This window comes from Halichoerus grypus, chromosome 4 (assembly GCF_964656455.1).
Source record: "Halichoerus grypus chromosome 4, mHalGry1.hap1.1, whole genome shotgun sequence".
Classification (NCBI taxonomy): domain Eukaryota; kingdom Metazoa; phylum Chordata; class Mammalia; order Carnivora; family Phocidae; genus Halichoerus; species Halichoerus grypus.
In genome coordinates, this window is record NC_135715.1 from 135,784,825 (window position 1) to 135,802,333 (window position 17,509).

The window sequence follows — 17,509 nt, forward strand, 5'->3', positions numbered from 1 at the left end:
GCTTAGAGCTCACCCTCCAGCAGATACACGGACATGCTAAGAAGGTACAGAAAGCATAAATGGTAAACCACGATGTGGCTGGAGTCATTAACTCTTACCTCGGTCTGGCCAAATTCAAACCGTCTTGAAGCAGTGCCTGGCTCCAGCCTCCCCCTCACTGATCTCTGCAAGCCTGGGGCAAGAATCCTGCCTGAGGGATTAGCAAGCTGAATCTATGCCTTTCTCTCGGCATCAGAATCTTGCTGAGCCACCCTCAGAAGGCTCGAGAGCTCTTCCCCTCTCCTTTGGACCCTAAAACCAAATATGTTGGTTTTGATTAGTTGTCACGTTTACAACTTTTATTCAAGAAATACTTATTTCTCTGTTTTGTTTAGCACACCATTTGGGAATTGTATACAAACCAAAACACTACAGTCGCCCCACTCCCTGTAGAGGCTAGCCTTAATGCAGGGAAATATTTCCGTAACTCAGTCTATTGTTCCTTGAACTTTTCAAAAAAGTTCCTTATTTCACATTGGTTTCTGTGATGGGAAAAGGGAATGATACATTTCTGCAGCTGTATTCAGCTGCCTTGTGAAGACATAAGACTTGTCATGTACCTTCTGTGATCAAATTCAGTTTTAGATTTTCTTCAAGTCATTTTCCTTTCTGCATCATTGAAGCAGGTGAGTGCATGTGACGATTCTGACACATGTCAAGTATTTCAGAGGAGGAGAGGGGCAATCCTGAGGGAACTAGGGCACATGGGTACATACAGAAGAGCAGTGATTTATACCCTTGCAGCTTAGCCATAATATTCAAACTCTACACATTCAAGTATACTGTAACTTGCAGGTTTGTTTTGTTTTTTTTAAATCTGCTTGGCTCCCTAGAGATTTTAACCGTTGCCAGAGAGAATTTAAGCATTTTAAGCAAAGCTGTTAAGCATTTCCCCTTTATCCTCCAAACATGCTCACACTGCATCCAGTGCTCCGGTAAGGCAAACATGCCCCCTTCCCTCCTCTGCCCCCTACCACTGCCAGTGTTTGGCCTTCTTGCTTCTCCTCACCCAGAATCGCTTCTCTATTTCTTGCCCTATAGTACCCAGCTCAAACCACCATGCCTTCTGTTCCCCCATCTTAGTCTGTGAAACCCTCGCTTTTCCCGTGCTAAACCCAGAGAACTGAGCATTTTAGTTAAATGTACCTTGCAGTTGTATTCATTCAAAAACATGGTTCAACAAAAACTTACCAAGGATTGTACGCCAGGCACTGAGTAAACCAGCGTGAAGGTAGCCTTAAACTCCTCCATCTATAATCCATATCTATTTCATATCTATTTCACCCCCAATTAAATTAAAAGCTGCTTGAAGGGAGGGGCATACTTTTCCTAGCAGGGATTTAAGCATGTGAGTTCAAAATATTTGCAGATTAGAAGGATTAACTCACCCACCCTCTGATTTTTAGAGTAATATTAAAAGCAACCAAATTCAACTTCTTTTTTCAACTCATTCACAGAAAAAATCTCTGTAACAAAGGTTGAAAGACACTTTGCCATGTTATCTTATGAGCAATCTAACCATTCTGGCAAGATAAGTTAGTTAAAGCTAATGGCTATGGCAAACTTTAATTCAAGACACAGGACACACCAATTTTTTTCAGATTATGTAGGCATGTCTCATTTAGTCTGTGGCCATGGGCATATATTGAAACAAGTAGCTCTCTGGCTTTGAAAATGATGCAGGCCAACGTTCTTTTGCAAAGGCACCTTTCGTGTCTACACCTGATAGGTTAGTTGAGTTTCCATTATAGCAAACTCTGCAACCTGGGTTTCTTGGGACAGAGTCCCATCTAACTCGTCTTTCATCCATGGGTCCTAATACTTGGTTAATGCCAATGAGTCATTTGGTTAAACACTTAGAAATTCTCCTGTAAGAAGAAGCATGTAAGTCATCTGATTACCAAAGAGTTGCTTTGGAATTTTCTTTAATAATCATGTGATCTTCATGTTGACTGGGAATTCCAAGGGAGGCTCTGGTTTCTGGCAAATGTCAGAAACCCCTTGACTGCCAAGCCCCATGGAGGGAGGTGCGTGTGTCAAGTCCCAAGAGAGGACAGTATCAAGATCTACAGTCCCGCTGCCACAGTTCACCAAGTGCAAGGAATTGTTATAGAGAAGCTGGTGCCCGTGGTTGGCTTCTGTGGGCACAATGCTTGGGGCACTGAGAAATTCCCCATAAGGTCAGGAACCTCACCTGTAGGAGGAACCAAGCCAGAGCAGCAGCGGAAAGCTGCAATGGGAAGACAAGGGATAAACCAAAAAGACAATGGTAATATTGCTTTTGTTTTTCACTGCGTTCGTATTTCCCATGCAGCTGCTGCCCTCCTTTGAGATTGGCTCGTGGACTGAAGACGACGTGGTAAGCCTGCTTCTGTTAACGCCTCGTTTGGCCCGGGCAGGTGGTTCAGACGTTTGTCCACAAGTTACAAATGCAGCCAGAGGGGTCTGGGCCTTAGCAAAGTCTAAGTAGGAGAAGTTGACAAATTCCTTGTTTTTCTATTTTTAGTGCAGTAATGATTTAAAATAAGGCCTCAAGAGCAAAGCAAGTATCTCTTCAAATCTTACAAGAGGATTCCACCTCCCTATTTGCTCTGAAAGGTATTCCAGAATACTATCATGAATACCAATGACAGTGTTAAAGGAGTGATCCAGGATACCGAATGAACATTTGTGAAAAAAAATTTTGATCTTAAATTTTCCTATAATACCAGGGATGGACTTGAACCACAGCGGAAAAAGATCTGGTAAAGGCAGTGCTAGCTGGGATTCTGCGGAACTGGGTTTCCTTCCTACCTCAGGCCTATGTGGAAGTGACAGGTTCATCTTCACTCTGGCCTTCCCAAGGAGGAATGGCCGCCAGCTCCCAGACATTCTCTGCAGCTGGAGCCAGAGGATGAGGACAGATTATTTAAGTCCAAAGGAAGTTCTATACCTTACACTTGGGTAGAAACCCTAAGGGGTAATCCTTCTTAGCCTGTTGCGTCTCTCTGTTTCTTTAGTGAAAGGTCCAGAAAATTCTTGATCAGAGACCTCAGGGCCTTACGCCTGTCCAGGTCCACTTTATATGCTCAAGGTATCATTATATGAAAAACAGCTGTAATGCCAGGCCGCAGGGACCCCCTACCCCAGGGGACAGACCGGATGCCACAGGGTACAAACTCACTACTGGAAACTCTTGGGAAGGTCTGTTTACCTAACTCAACCTGGTTTCGGGACTGGGGCATTTTCCTCTCTGCCTACCGTATTCTGGTGAAGTAAAACTGTTTTCAACATTAGCTAACTTCTATTGGCTTATAGCATAGGGTGTAAGAAAACTTGGCACCACTTGTCTCCACTTCTTCCCATTCATTGGGCCTCCTTGATTGTAAAGTTCCCACCAGCCCTGCTTTAACAAGGAACAAGAACTTAGGATCTCCTTTTTCATGGGCCTGGATAGAATCTCTTTATCCCGAGCTGCAAAGTTGGACCATCTCATTTGAGAAGAAATTTTTTAAAAAGCACTGAGCTCTAATAGTTATTTTTAGTCTCTTCTCTGAGGTCGAGTAATTTTCAAGTCATGTAAATAAAATCCCAGGGTTAAGGGCTCCCCAGAGAATTGCTGGGACTGGGTCTGGCCTCCCTTCCATCTATGTGAGAGGCTACCAATAAACACGTGCCAAGTTAAATCCAGGGACTGAGGGTCACTGGGTCCAACTTCATTCTATATAGGAAGTTCTGAGCTTCAACCTGTCTTGGGCCACATAGCTACTTCCTGACCAGGCCTAGAACACAGGGCATATTCTGCCCACTCCTCTGTCCACTGCTGTGCGGTCCCTGTTCCTCATACAATTCCCGGGGAAACTAGTACCTCTCAGCCACCCCAGGGACCACCAGCACATAAAAAGAAAGATCATTATAAGTAAGAACCTTCTTGAAGGATTTTTAAAAATCTCCCAAATAAGGAAGAAAACCAACATTCCCTTAAGTGTCCCAAGACTTCCACAGGGAGGGATATCTCCTACTTGAAAGCTTGAAGTTTTAAAACCATAAAGAGAATGTCTTTCATTTTACCTTTGTGGTTGAGTCAGAAAATTACAGATATTTTAATCTATTGAAAAGTGTGTTTTACTGTGAAGTCGGCCACTGACCACGTGTGAATCTTCAAAACCATGTATGTCCTCTCTTTCACAGTATTTTTGGGTTCAGCAGCTCGTCAGAAAAGGCAAGTGGAATAACTTAACCTTCTTAATTCATGCAGTTAACTTTGCTCTGGACAGGATTTCTTCTAATGCTGTTCTGCCTTCTAATCCCTTCCTTCAGGAGACTCTTCAGCAGAGATGAGCGTATATGCAAGCTTGTTTAAGGAAAACAACATTACGGGAAAGCGACTGCTTCTTCTGGAGGAAGAAGACTTGAAAGACATGGGCATTGTCTCCAAAGGGCACATCATTCACCTGAAGGTACCTCAGAAGAGGGAAGACGTTCGGTCAGCAATCTTGGCTGAGCACCCGCCCTGTGGCAGACCCTGTGCCAGAGGCCGAGGAGACAGACACGAAGGCACTGGCTATTACAGTGCTGAATACTTCCACACCGGCTGCTAATCAGCTGCCATCCCCACGGGACCCTCCTCCCTCCTCATAGTCCAACAGCAACAGGGTTAACATCCGGCACAGCAGAAGTCCCCTAGATACCCCTGAATATCACTCCACGGCCTCAGGAAGTCTCCAATGTAGTAGAGAAGATAGGTGTTAGTCATGCAAGAATGGTCAAATGACAGTTGTAGGAAATGCCACAAAGGAGAAGTGAGGTTGGGTGAGGAAAGTCTTCTGCAGAGAAGTTAAGAAGGAGAGCTGAAGGGCGCCTGGGTGGCTCAGTTGGTTAAGCGACTGCCTTCGGCTCAGGTCATGATCCTGGAGTCCCGGGATCGAGTCCCACATCGGGCTCCCTGCTCAGCGGGGAGTCTGCTTCTCCCTCTGACCCTCCCCCCTCTCATGCTGTCTCTCATTCTCTCTCTTGCAAATAAAATCTTAAAAAAAAAAAAAAAAAAAGAAGAGCTGAAGGACAAGCAGGCGTGAATTAGGTGAAGGGGACGCTGGGGAAGAGGTGTTCCAGGGGTACGGCACTGCCGGGGGGGAGAGGCTGTGGTGTGGGACAATACTTAGTGTGCCAGAAAACCTGAAAACATGACGGTGGGGGGCCTGCGGAACTGCCATCCCCCCAGGAGGCAAGGAGGCGACTTCATTTAAAGCCAGAGAGGCTAGGTATCCACTGGGAGTCCCTAAGATGCGGGACCTGTCCACAGACTGAGCTAAGCCACTGTAGCACCTCACATCGTGGGGACACGACTTCGGTTTGCCATGTCTGTAATTCTGACCTGGAACTGACACCACCGCGTGGGGATTTCATCCTTTTCTCAGGAAATCCTAACATGTACCCTGAAACTGAAGTCTTGAACAGTTGCAAAGCTAAACCCGTTTTTGTTGCTGTTGCTTTTTCTTTTTCTTTTTTCTTTTTTGGTAGTTTAGCAACCAGATCTGTTTGTTTTGTCTTGTTCTTTAGTTACTCAAACCAAATAATTGCTGGCATCTGTGTGGACATTGTTATTCGTCAGAGGTCTGTTTCAAGAGAGATCTTAGGATAAAATCAGTTTGTTCCCTGAACCTCCTCAACCCTAGTGTGGGTGGATGGAGGAGTGGGCACAGGTTAGAAAGAAGAGAAATCAAAGAAGGAAATGTAGAAAAAGCAGCTTCTTAGCCAAACCCACATCTCACCAAGTCTCTACCAACATACCAACTACTTGGCCCTTTACTTTGGTTAGACCCACTGATGTGGCCTTTCTAAAGAAATCCCCTCTGAGGTCCAAAGACAACCCATCGACCTCTATTCTGTGGGTCCTGGACCCATGCAAGGAATAGCCTTACAGCCCCTCAGCACCCACTGGATGATGGCTTAGTCTTAACCTCACTATCTTTTCCCTCTAAGGATATGGGTAGGAAACCTCATGCATAAACATACATCTCAAAGGCTAGCAAGTAATTTAATCTTGACCTCTGGGTGTGGGCATGCCCATCTTGAAAAGCTAAGCTGGCTTAGATGGGCTGCAGTAGGAAAAATTATTTTCTCTAGTGCAGAGAAGTTTCAGGGTTCCAACAGAGCAATGTGGTAAATCTTGTCCTATTTGGCAGAAGACAAATAAGATGCTCCCACGTCCCCTTCCCCTCTGCCATCTCTGATAAAGGACCCAACATTCCTTAAGGAGCTGTCAGGAGGAAAGGGGGTGGGCAAGCTGTAAATCACAAAACCATAGTGATTTAAATATCCCGAGTTGGCCTAGAACAAAGTGCCCCCTCCGAGCTGGTTGGTATCAGGGCAAGTGATGTCCAAACTTATTATTGTTCAACAAAATGAGGGAATGCCTACTAACTGCAAGACTGGGCCTGTGCACATACCAAGGAGAATCCTGCCCTTCAGGAGTGTACGTCCCAGAGAAGAGAGAGAACATGTACATACAACTTCTCATAAGAGTCTTGGCAGTTGGGAGCAAAGGAGCTATTCTCTACCTCTGCTTGGGAGGGGCCGTGGGGGGTGGCAAGAGGGAAAACTTCCTGGAGTAGGGTGGACCCCTGAGCTGGATCTTGGAGAAGGGCAGAATTTGAAATGTAGACAGGAGCAGGAAAGGCAAGAATGTGAATCCAGACAGAATAAGGAGTTAAGAGAGAAAGAAACAGAAGAGATTGTAGAGAAACAGAAAAAACAGGTCCAATGCAAGGAGCAAGAGGTGGTTCTGTCGATGGAAGCCTCAGTTGGGGGTAGGCTTCATGCCACAAAAGTGGGGGAGAGGCGAGGCCAGACCCTGGACAGCTCAGGGGGCTTTAGGCCAGGGGTCTGGAATTGGACCAGCTCTGGGGAGTACTGGAAGTTTTGAGAATTGACATGTTTAAAACTTTGCTTCTGGAAGTTGTGAAGTGGATTAGAAAGGAGAGGCTGGGTTTTGAAAGACCAGTTCAGAGGTTATAATGCAAAATAATAAGGCCTAGCTAGTATCATGAAAATGTGAATAGAGAAGGGAAGGATTCCACGGGGAAGAGATCTCTTTTCAGGTTCAAGAAGGAAAGCACTGTGAACATATGCCACAACATGGAATAACCTCAAAACCACCATGCGGAGTGAAAGAAACCAGACACTAAAGGTCACATATTGTAGGATTCCACTTATATGAAATATCCAGAAAATAGGTAAATCCATCGAGACAGAAAACAGATTAGTGGTTGCCAGGGACTGGGTGGAGGAGGGAATGGGGACTGATTACTAATGGGCACAGGGTCCCCAAATGTTTTGGAACTAGACAGAGGTAGTGATCGCACAGCATGGTGAAGATATGAAATGCTGCTGATTCAGCACACTTTAAAATGGTTAATTTCATGGTAGTGAATTGCACCTCAATAAATAAATAAAAAGAAGGAAAGCACAGCTGCACGTACACGCCTGACCACGCACAGTCTTCCAGCTGGGAAGCTTTCTCTATTTGAGGGCCGATCCGCCCAGGAAGTAGGAAAAGGAGGAGAGAATGGTGTCACAGATGCCATAGGTTGAAAAGCTTCATAAAAACAGAGTCTAATGCTGCAGAGAAGCCAAGGAACACATGCATAGAGAAAAAGCCCTCATTGGAAGCAGCTAGTTGGGATGGGGTCAGTGCAGTGGTCCTCTGCTCATGAAGCACAGTGTCTGCCTTGAGCTCCAAAAGAAGGAGCAGGCCAATTATCTGTGGGGGTACCGAAGACTCCCCTGAAACTCATGGGTGAGAATGCTTATGTGCATAAAGACGGTTCCCAGAGAGGGGAGTCTCAGAAGTCAGGCATGCGGATCGTCCACCTACCTGCCAAAACCACGGCTCTGTTACTGGCCACTCGTGGGTGCTCAGCCGACACGTGGCACTCCATTAAACTCAGCTGGGTCATGGGTATTTCTAACCAATAAGCTTCTAGGACAGAGGAAGATTAGGGGGAAAGGATGATGGAAGCTTGCTCTGGGAGATCTGTATACACTCATGGCGATATGAGGATAAATAATGCTTTGAGCTGGGCCTCTGGGGACAGGACACCAGGTGAATACCTCCAGACTAAAGGAGCCCTCCTGGTACCTGTCAGAGATCACACACTCACATGCACACACCACCACCCACCACTACCCACCCACACACACCCACCCCGACCACCCACACCCACCCACACACACCCACCCCCACCCACACCGACCCACCACCACCACCCACCCACACCACACACACCTACCACCACCCACACACACCCACCACACCCACCATCACCCTCCAGTGGTGAGAATGTGCCCTCCATTCTCTGCTCTTTCACTAAGGAAAGCACAGTCATTTCTGGGTACTTTCACAGAGAGACTCTCAGCCCTTGTATGGTAGGTCATGAAAGTGAACAGTCCTTCTGCCTACCTTTTTGCCACGCGGTTGCCCCTTCCAGCCCGTCTCAGCATCGTTCTCCCTGTGCCCGGAAGCCTTCATGTGGAGGGACCCTGTGGAAGGAATAGGGCTGAATATCCGTAAGTGTTCATTACATTGTCAAGTGTCAACAGCTTTCATTTCACTTTGAAAAATGCATCTAATTTTTCTCACATTGGCACTTTTTTTACTCTCTACGTGATATGTTCAGTTCACAGAAAAGCTGGATTATACCTGATGAGTATAAAAAAATCATAATTTAAATTGTCCTCCTTTCCTTTAAGAGTTCTTTGTACTCCATTGGGCGAGGGAGTGCTGGACACATACCCATAGAAGAGCCCTTACAATGCAGTAAACCCTTTAGCGAGACTTCAGCCTTGATGAGTCTCTGGTGATATATTCATGTTCTTTGTTGTTTTTCCCACAGTTACTCAGGGCGACAACTGCATTCTGTACACTAGAACATGAACTTGTCACAAGTATACCCTACCAGGGTTTGAAGAGTGGTTTTATATATTATGTAGTCTGAGATTTAACATCTTTAAAATATCTGCCTGTTCCATTAAATAATTACAAACTACCTATAATACTTTGAACAATCAGTTTTAGTCTCCACAGATGGTGGATAGTAACATCCCCAAGATATTTTATGGGCTACATAAATAAAGAATGCCTTTATACGTGCACAATAATTTTAATCCTCTCGGCACTATTGGATCATTAATAAAGTCATGTGTTTTGTTTTGTTTTTTTACAGTCTGCCATTGAGAAATTAACCCATGATTACCTAAACTTGTTTCACTTCCCACCACTAATTAAGGTAAGAAAGGTTGTTTTTTTTCTTACCGAGAATGTGCTATTTCATTGATGTATGCACCTGCCACATCCACACCTAAATTTGCCAATGTCGGGACCTGTTGTTTGAAGTGAAATTTAATCTTTATCTAACAAAAGGCCCTTTGAGTGAAGCTTAGGATGTACATAAATTGAACATGCTTGATTCCTGCAAGTTGAAATATTAACAATGTATTCGTGATAAGAACAACACATGTCACCTTAGTGGCTAGGGGATATAAGTACTAACACTGTAGCTTAGTACAGTGGCCTCCCACCTGTCTCTGGAGACCTTTGTCCCACACATAAGTCACTAAAGGAATTCACACCCTAGGGCTCTGGATTATCTATCACTAGCACTAGGGCGAGGAGGGGGGAGGTTTATTGTTTGAATGATATGTTAGTATATTTGACATATTATTTTGAATATAGTCCAAAGGTATATGGCATATTTTCTTATACAATTAGTAGATATTTGCAATTAATACACAGAACTCTTCTTGCTCACTAACTATGGTTTTCCATCTCTAAGCTCCTGAAGGTTCATTCTGTTCCTCTTCTTGGCCCTTCCTCCTCATCTGCTCTAGCAAGCACACAGCTCCTCTCTGCAAATATCTCGAGTGTTATGAAACTGTCAGAGTGAAGTCTCCTAGTGCATCTCTAGGTGTTAAGTGCATTTCTAGGGTAAAACTGCACAATGCAAGATGCATTGTGAAATCCTGTAAGACGGTGACATTCAGTTTGTAGCTCGTGAGATAAATCATGTGGAAATGTTCTCAAAGGCTTAAGGTGTCATTTCTCTTGCTTTAAGTAATTGTAATTTGGAGCTTAATCCAAAATAACCAAACGTGAATCAGTAGGTTAGAATGGAAACATTAGTGCTGAGAAATCATCTCTTTTACATGAGATAAAAACACAACGTACCATCAAGAATAAATGGTGCTTGGTTTTTCTGTTTTAGGACTCAGTAGATGAACCTAAAGAAAATGAGGAAAAAATTGTGAACCTTGAACTTGTTTTTGGTTTTCACTTGAAACCAGGAACCGGCCCACAGGTAAATCACATTTTAAATCCTTTGGGTAAATTTCAATCTAATTTACTCTTTTTCTCTCTCGGAACTCTGTGGTTTCCCACCTCCTTCCTGCCCCCATCCAGCCGATAACTGAATTCTGAGTAAATTTATGGGCTTTATAAAACAATTCGGCTGAAAAGCTGCCAGTCACGTATGTAATCCAGTCTTGGAATCTTACTCTTGTTTAGCTGAAGAGTCCTGTGTGAGGCCACCCAAACCATCAAGGAAACTCACAACAAAGCTTGGGGTGGGGGTGGGGGTGGGTCGGGGCATATCTGAGTGATTGTTCATGCTGCTGGGCTTCGAGCATCCCATCTTCGTATTTTTGTTTTAGAATACTGAGAGTAAAACGACACCGAGAGTAGAACTATAGGCAATATGGAAACCCAAATTACCAGCTCGAAATAGGACAGCAGGGCATTTGACCGCACTCATTCAGTCAGGCTTTCACTTTATGTTAATTTTAGAGGATGGCACAGTTACTTGACCCAGATGGCAGATGAACTGGAATCACAACAGGTCTGTGTTGCTTTGGATTCCTGTAAATAGGTAGTCATGACGATAACTCCTACTCATCGACCACTTACTGCGTTCCAGACACAGTAGAACAGTACTGAGGTGTGGATGCTACTTCCCCACCATGTTACAAACGAGGGACCTCAGGCTCCGTAGGGTCCATGACTTACCCCCGGGTGACCGGGCTAGCAAGCAGCGGAATGAGGATTTGAACGCGGGCCTCTGGGACCCCAGAACCAAGCTCTTACCTTCTGCACCACATCTGTACCTTTCTTCTGAGGCAGACAAGAGACCTGGTGCATACAACTCCTTACAACCCCTCACCAGCCGCTCCGGCGGGGCCACTGTAGGCACAGCTGGCCACGGGCCCGCCGCCCGTCACATCGCGCTTATCCCAGGCCGCTCCGGAAACCCGCGCTTGGCAATGACTGGGAATGGTTGGGAGGGGCTGAGTGTCACCCAGGGCTTCAAAAGCTACACTTTCTAGACACCTGACCGAGCGTCCTGCCTGCGCCCGCAGGTCTGCTGCTGCTTCTGCTGAATGGAAACCTTCGCCTCCCTAGTTCGCCCCATAGAAGCTGGTTGAGCGAAAGCTGCTGTGACTCCAGGTTTCTTGTATATGGACACTTTCCTGTCTTTCCTCGAGGGGGGTCATTGTCTATTTGCTCCTGTTGTTAGAAGCAGCTACAGAAAGCGGGCCAGGAGAGGCAGATCCTCTCTCTCCAACAACAACCAGGCGCCCTTCTCACCCTGAGATTCTGTAGCTGTGGGCACTCCCAAGTCCATGTGATGGCAAACAAATTATATATTTTAACCTGCTTTCTTTGATATCCTCAACTCCAAGGCACTTAATACTCGCTGTTTAAACCATTTTATGGCTTATAGGTAGTAAAAGAAGAGGGAAGAATTCTCTTGAGAGAGACTTGTCAAAAGCAGTCTCAACCAAGAAAATCATTTTCAGTTAACAAGGAAATGACTTGTTAATGTGGAAAACTAAAAAATCCATCTTTTTGTAAAAACTTGGATGGTATAAATGATCTTTGAGACCAACAGTGGTCTGTTTTTGGCCACAGTTGTGTAGACTTCTTGAGCCAGAGGTTTTTACAAGCCTAATGTCACTGCAATCTTTGTCAGTCTGCTGGTACTTGATCATGCCTACAGAGTAATAATTTCAACCATGCATTCAGCAGACATTTACTGAGGACCTGGCTCTATGCAAGATGGCCAGAATACAAAATCAAAAAGCATAGTCTCTGACTTGCAAGAAGATTGGAAGAAATCTGATTGGAAGAAACAGACAAGATCAATGAATGGTTGTAGTACAGAATGATGCTTTTTTTTTTTTTTTTTTTTTTTTTACAACATCAAGCACATCATTCAATGGAAGCACACTGGATGTGCATTGAAAGCAGATGCAGAGAGGGGTCAGAGAGGATCTTAAGGTCTTTTTGGTAGAAGTGAGGCTTCAACTAAAATTTTAAAACCATTCGGAATTATTCGGTAGGGAGAAGACAAGGAAGGCAAAAGGAATAGCATATGCAAAAGCTCAGAAGCCCAAAGCCACGAACACACAGGGAGCTCTTCTTTGGGCTAGTTCCTGTGGGACCTCACAACTCACCTTGAGCGGCACTGCCTCTGGGACTTGGCACGAAGCCGGTGGACCAGTGTGGTGAGAGTTAAGGCCAGAACAGTGGCTGGCAACCAGTAAGAGAGCTATCTTCAGTGCTAAACCAAGGAGTTTAAAGAGTTTTAAGCAGGGAGTAGATGGGATCAGATTTTAAGAGATAGCTCTCAGCAGCACAGGGGAGGATGAACTGGAAAGGACCAGGCTAACATGAGAAAGATTGGGAGCGGGAAATGCAGACAACCTGGTTAAAGGGGCCGAGGAGAGGAGGCGATGGCAATGCCATGGAAGTGCCATGAGTCCAAGGACTCCGAGACGGAACTGATCGGCCTGGGTCGCCCGCTGGAAATGGGGGGTGGGGGTGGGAGGGAGGAGCCAGGATGGTACCGAGGTTTCCAGTGTGGGCAGCTGGACAGACGATATTATAATGTAATAGATCAAGAGTGAAATGTACAAAGTGGATGTGATGCCCTGGCGCTAAAAGTATAAAGAAGTGACTGGAATGGATGAGGTCAACCAGGAAAAGCTTTTTTGGAAGGGGTGAGTTTTGAAACGAGACTTGAAGAGGTTCATGGTCATTTGCAAATAATTTCCTGAATTATTTGGCGTTTCTGTGAGATGTGTAAGGTACAGTGTTGCCATCACTGATGAGGAAACAGCAAGAGGAAATGTGTGAGCAGCCTTAGGTGAGGCGAGGACAGAGCTCAGACCAGAAACTACATCGTTATCATTACCTTCTTCTTAAACATGTGTTAGCTCTCATACCTGACCCAAGATATTTAAGCCATCTGTAAATTTTCATAAAATAATCCTAGAATAAATTACTGTCCAGTTCTAAACTACCCAGTCATGCTAGCCTATCTGTGTACCCCAGCATCATGAAACATTTTCCCAAAAATGTGCTTTGAATTGAAATTCCAAGTCCCCACATGAAAACCTTGTTACCTTGACCTTTAAAGGTGGAACCCAAGAAAAAAAAGACATCCTCAAAATCCCAACTAACTGAGTTCTCATAAACCCATCTTCACAGAAAAGGTGAAGCCTTTTTGCCATGACTCAAATAGTGACAAGAGGACACTGGCGCTTTGCAAGCTCCTTCCAAACCCGGGCCTGCAGAGCAGGGAGATCTGCTTGACCATTTCGCCTTTTCTTTTACAAATAAAACGAAAAATGTGTTCTAATTACAGCCACTGGGAATAATATAGGACAGTGACTTTATCATGAAAATGGTAGCTCCATTTTCCCATTGCATCTGAGAAGGCCTACCAGCTCAACGACCACTTAAAATTGGTATGTTGTTTTAGTAACTGGCCTAACTAGGAGGAGAGAAAGAAAATATGACCTTGGACACAAATATACAAATACGTGTAGAGGAAAAAGCCTTTCGTTGTAAGACCTGTCAGCCTTTTGTTCTAAGAATTCAGATACAATTCTTTTTTTTTTTTAGCCTCATTTTACAACCAGATGGATTCTGGCACAAAAGTGAGGTTGATTTGCTCAACTGAGGACAGCCATTCACATCTGAGTGCCTGTATGCCAGCTAGAGTGGCTCAGTGCCACTTCGAGACGCCTTGCTGTGATCCGTCTTCCTGCCACACCCTCTGGAGAGCAGGACCTCAGCAGGCTAAAGCCCCATACATACTTGGAGAATTCTCACACAAATGAAGTAGGCTTTTTTTCTCTCCTTTGTAGGACAAACTAGCAGGGAAAATACGATTGGACCAAAGGTTTCATTGGCAATTTAAACTGACAATAAGTGAGAATGGTTTTACTCATGTATTTGACCTATTTCTAAAGAATAAATTATTAATTTAAATAATGCTATATGTTGAGGCAACTTCAAGTTGTGCCAGTGGAATTGGCAGAAATGGGGTCTTTCTCAGCTCAAAATTTTCCCATGCTCAGGCTTGAAATGCTTGATGATTATTATTATTTCATACCTCTGCCAGATAGTGTGGTAAGTGCTTTACAAACATTTTTCTCATGTAATTGTTACAAGCCACCGTCCCAGGGAGCGTCATCCCTGTATCACTGTCCAGGAGGAACTGAGGAAGGGAGAGGTAAAAATTCCTTACCCAGAGGCCCCACCCATTTAGGGGCAGATCCAGTCTAAGGACTCAACCACTGTGTCATACTCCCCGTTCTGGAAAGTATCATCATCCCCCAAAATAGGCATATTGGTAATAAAAGGATAATTTGGGGGGATCACTTAATACTAAATTACCACTTTTTTTGTGTGTGTGGGAACTGCCTTGTGTTTTGTCATCTAAGGCCTTCTTCGACTTGGCACAGAAGGCAAAAGGCTTCCAGAATCTCAGCTCCATGCTCCGCCCCCTCCAGGGTGGCAACCACCCTTTTTTACTGACATATTCAGCTCCATAGAGTTTATTATTATATCTATCTCGTATAAACTCGCCAGTCAAGAATATTGATTCTGGGGGCGCCTGGGTGGCTCAGTTGGTTAAGCGTCTGCCTTTGGCTCAGGTCATGATCCCAGGGTCCTGGGATGGAGTCCCACGTCGGGCTCCTTGCTCAGTGGGGAGCCTGCTTCTCCCTCTCTCTCTGCCTGCCACTCCCCCTGTTTGTGCTCTCTCTCTCTGACAAATAAAATCTTAAAAAAAAAAAAAGAATATTGATTCTCAAATTGTCAAGGAATAAACTATCAAATCACCCAGCAGTTTTCTCACCAAGAAACTTTCTGAGACTGTCTTAAAAATTCAAAAACAGGGTTACGAAGGCACTATCTGGGGAGTCGTGCATTCCTTGTGCATGCTGGACAGTCACCGACTTTGCCCCTCGAGTCCTACTTCCCTCCTTCTCCCCAGTGAGGCGCAAAACTAGTGAGTCTAAGTTGAAAGCCATGACAGTCGGTGGGGGGAGCCTGGGAAGCAACACCCCATCTCTCCCAGCACCCTGGCTCCAGCGGACCCCAAAAGAGAGACAGGTGTCTGGACTCTGGTACTTCCTACGAGAGGACTACCACTTCGGATTTTCTTCTGAGCGGAATTCTGAAGGAGCAAGTGAATGGGGAAGAGAAAGTAAGAGGAACATTTTGAAGGTGTGGAAGCCTTCAAATAGGCCCCCATCAGAGCGGAAGGCTTTTTCTGTCCGCCCTGTCCCTCTGGCTCCTTCCACACGCGTGACAGGCAGCACCTGGGCCCCTTCTCCCACGCCTCACCAGAAGCAATTCAGTCAATAGTTCTGCTTCTCCGATTGTTTCACCTAGAGGTTAGAAGCCCTGCTTTTTACAAATACTTCCCACCTACTATTGTGCTTTTAGGTCTTTATTAGTGGATCACTTATAAAATGTTGCATTTAATAAACTTAATTGAATCTCCAGGCCCTTTCTCAGAGTACTGTAAATATAAAAAACTGTCAAATAGGGCTTTTTTTTCCTATTGTGTAATTTTTATAAATGGATAGATAAACATGAATAAAATAACAGGGCACAAAGAAAAGGATTTTGTAAGGAAGTAAAAAGCCAACACTTTTTGTAAATTTCAGAATAGCTACACACAGTATTTTACGTTGCTATATCTTGCATTTATTAAAAATGCAGTGGAAGGAAGTTTATTTCCCATGATCAACTATTTTTCAGGGAAAAAAATATATGTACACATACGTGTTGGTGTGCCTGAGTATATGAGCTTGCAGTAGAAGGGTTCTATAAGAAATACAACTTTTAATTGACTGCAAAGGAGCAAATGCAGCTCAGAATACGACTGCATGACTTGCTCCACATTTCTAATCACAATGGGGCTATGCTTCCCCAAATGGGTCAAGCTGCTGCCTACAGAACCAGAGCGGAACCGCTCAGTACATACTTGCTGATAGACTCATAGTCACATGTAGAAATGGCACACCAGAAAATGTCTAACCATGGGAGAAAACAGCCCTGACTTGTAGAGTTTGCAGATCGCTATGGTACAAATATTTTTACCACGGCCAATTTCAGGTTACCAGTCTGATGCCACTGAACTTGAGGTTGGGAAGAGGTTTGAGCAACCATCTCGTGAGGGCAGCTCCAGCACACCGTGACTGGATCACTTGTGGTCTTCTTAATCAAGACCCTGAATTCCTTTTAAAAAAGTGAACAGCAAGGAAGTATACATGATAAAACACAGGTTTGACTACGTGACACATTATTGTTGGTTTCCAGCTGTAATAATATGTGTAATTAGCTCACAGAGAGCTCCAGTTTCCTAGTGAATCCATAGCTGGCTGAGGTTTCCGTGGGTTGCCACTGGTTCATATAGATAGACTGACCATGTTGTATGAATCAAAAATTAGGATTTGAGTTTGTAAAGAGCGGAATAGACTTATGGAGACAGAGAAACAAAATTTAAATTTGTGATTGTCTTTTTAAAATGTTCCGTCATAAGAGACGACATCTCTGCTTTTAGAAGCAGATTTTCCAAAGCCATTGAGGATCACTGCAGAGAGAAGACCTTGATAACTCACAATAACTTGTGTTTTCTGAACCAAAAATTAGGTCTTGAGAATAATCAACTATAACAGGGACTGGTTATTTGAAATGAAATTAAAAGCACTGCATTGGAAAAGCAAAGATGTACGACAACGGTATCAATCCTGGACATCAGGATTTGGGCTGAGAACAGCTCCGCTGGTAAAATAATGCCCACTAACTAGGCCAGTGTTGTTGGGTTTTTTTTTTTTCTTTTTTCAAAAGTCATAATTTTTGGGATCACCTCTGAAGTCACGGGAAGGGAGGAGAATTTAGCAGTCAGAAAAACTGTTTTTATATTTTGAGTGTCCTGGGGAAAAGTCAATTTGCAGCCCATTTGCCCGCATTTAAAAAAAGCTTACGCAGTAATTAGGTAAGCTAGAACACCTTCTATATTGGTTAAGAAACCCAGTCTTGAGAATAGATTCTTAATTATTCAAATATCAATAGCAAGACTTACTATTTTTTTCCCCAAGATGAATACCTAGTACCTTCCAATTCTAAATAGAGTAA

The 17,509-nt window shown here is 44.3% G+C and overlaps 1 protein-coding gene and 1 long non-coding RNA gene across 8 annotated transcripts in view; one reads left to right on the forward strand and one right to left on the reverse strand.

The window, feature by feature from the left end:
• MAP3K20 (mitogen-activated protein kinase kinase kinase 20) overlaps window positions 1-17,509 on the forward strand; it is a 180,929-nt gene that overhangs the window by 143,275 nt on the left and 20,145 nt on the right. For 6 of the 7 annotated variants that reach the window (XM_036084812.2, XM_036084813.2, XM_078071002.1 and 3 more), the window contains exons 12-16: window positions 2,354-2,398; window positions 4,210-4,240; window positions 4,339-4,478; window positions 9,243-9,305; window positions 10,281-10,373. In XM_036084812.2, coding sequence (XP_035940705.1) covers window positions 2,354-2,398; window positions 4,210-4,240; window positions 4,339-4,478; window positions 9,243-9,305; window positions 10,281-10,373 — 372 coding nt within the window. The remainder of the gene's footprint in view (window positions 1-2,353; window positions 2,399-4,209; window positions 4,241-4,338; window positions 4,479-9,242; window positions 9,306-10,280; window positions 10,374-17,509) is intronic. The other variant, XM_078071003.1, reaches the window with a different exon arrangement.
• On the reverse strand, window positions 44-10,298 carry LOC144381626 (uncharacterized). The gene is made up of 3 exons (XR_013447214.1): window positions 10,244-10,298; window positions 8,480-8,559; window positions 44-291 (listed from the first exon to the last, which is right to left on the reverse strand). It is a non-coding gene; the product is annotated as an uncharacterized LOC144381626 (long non-coding RNA).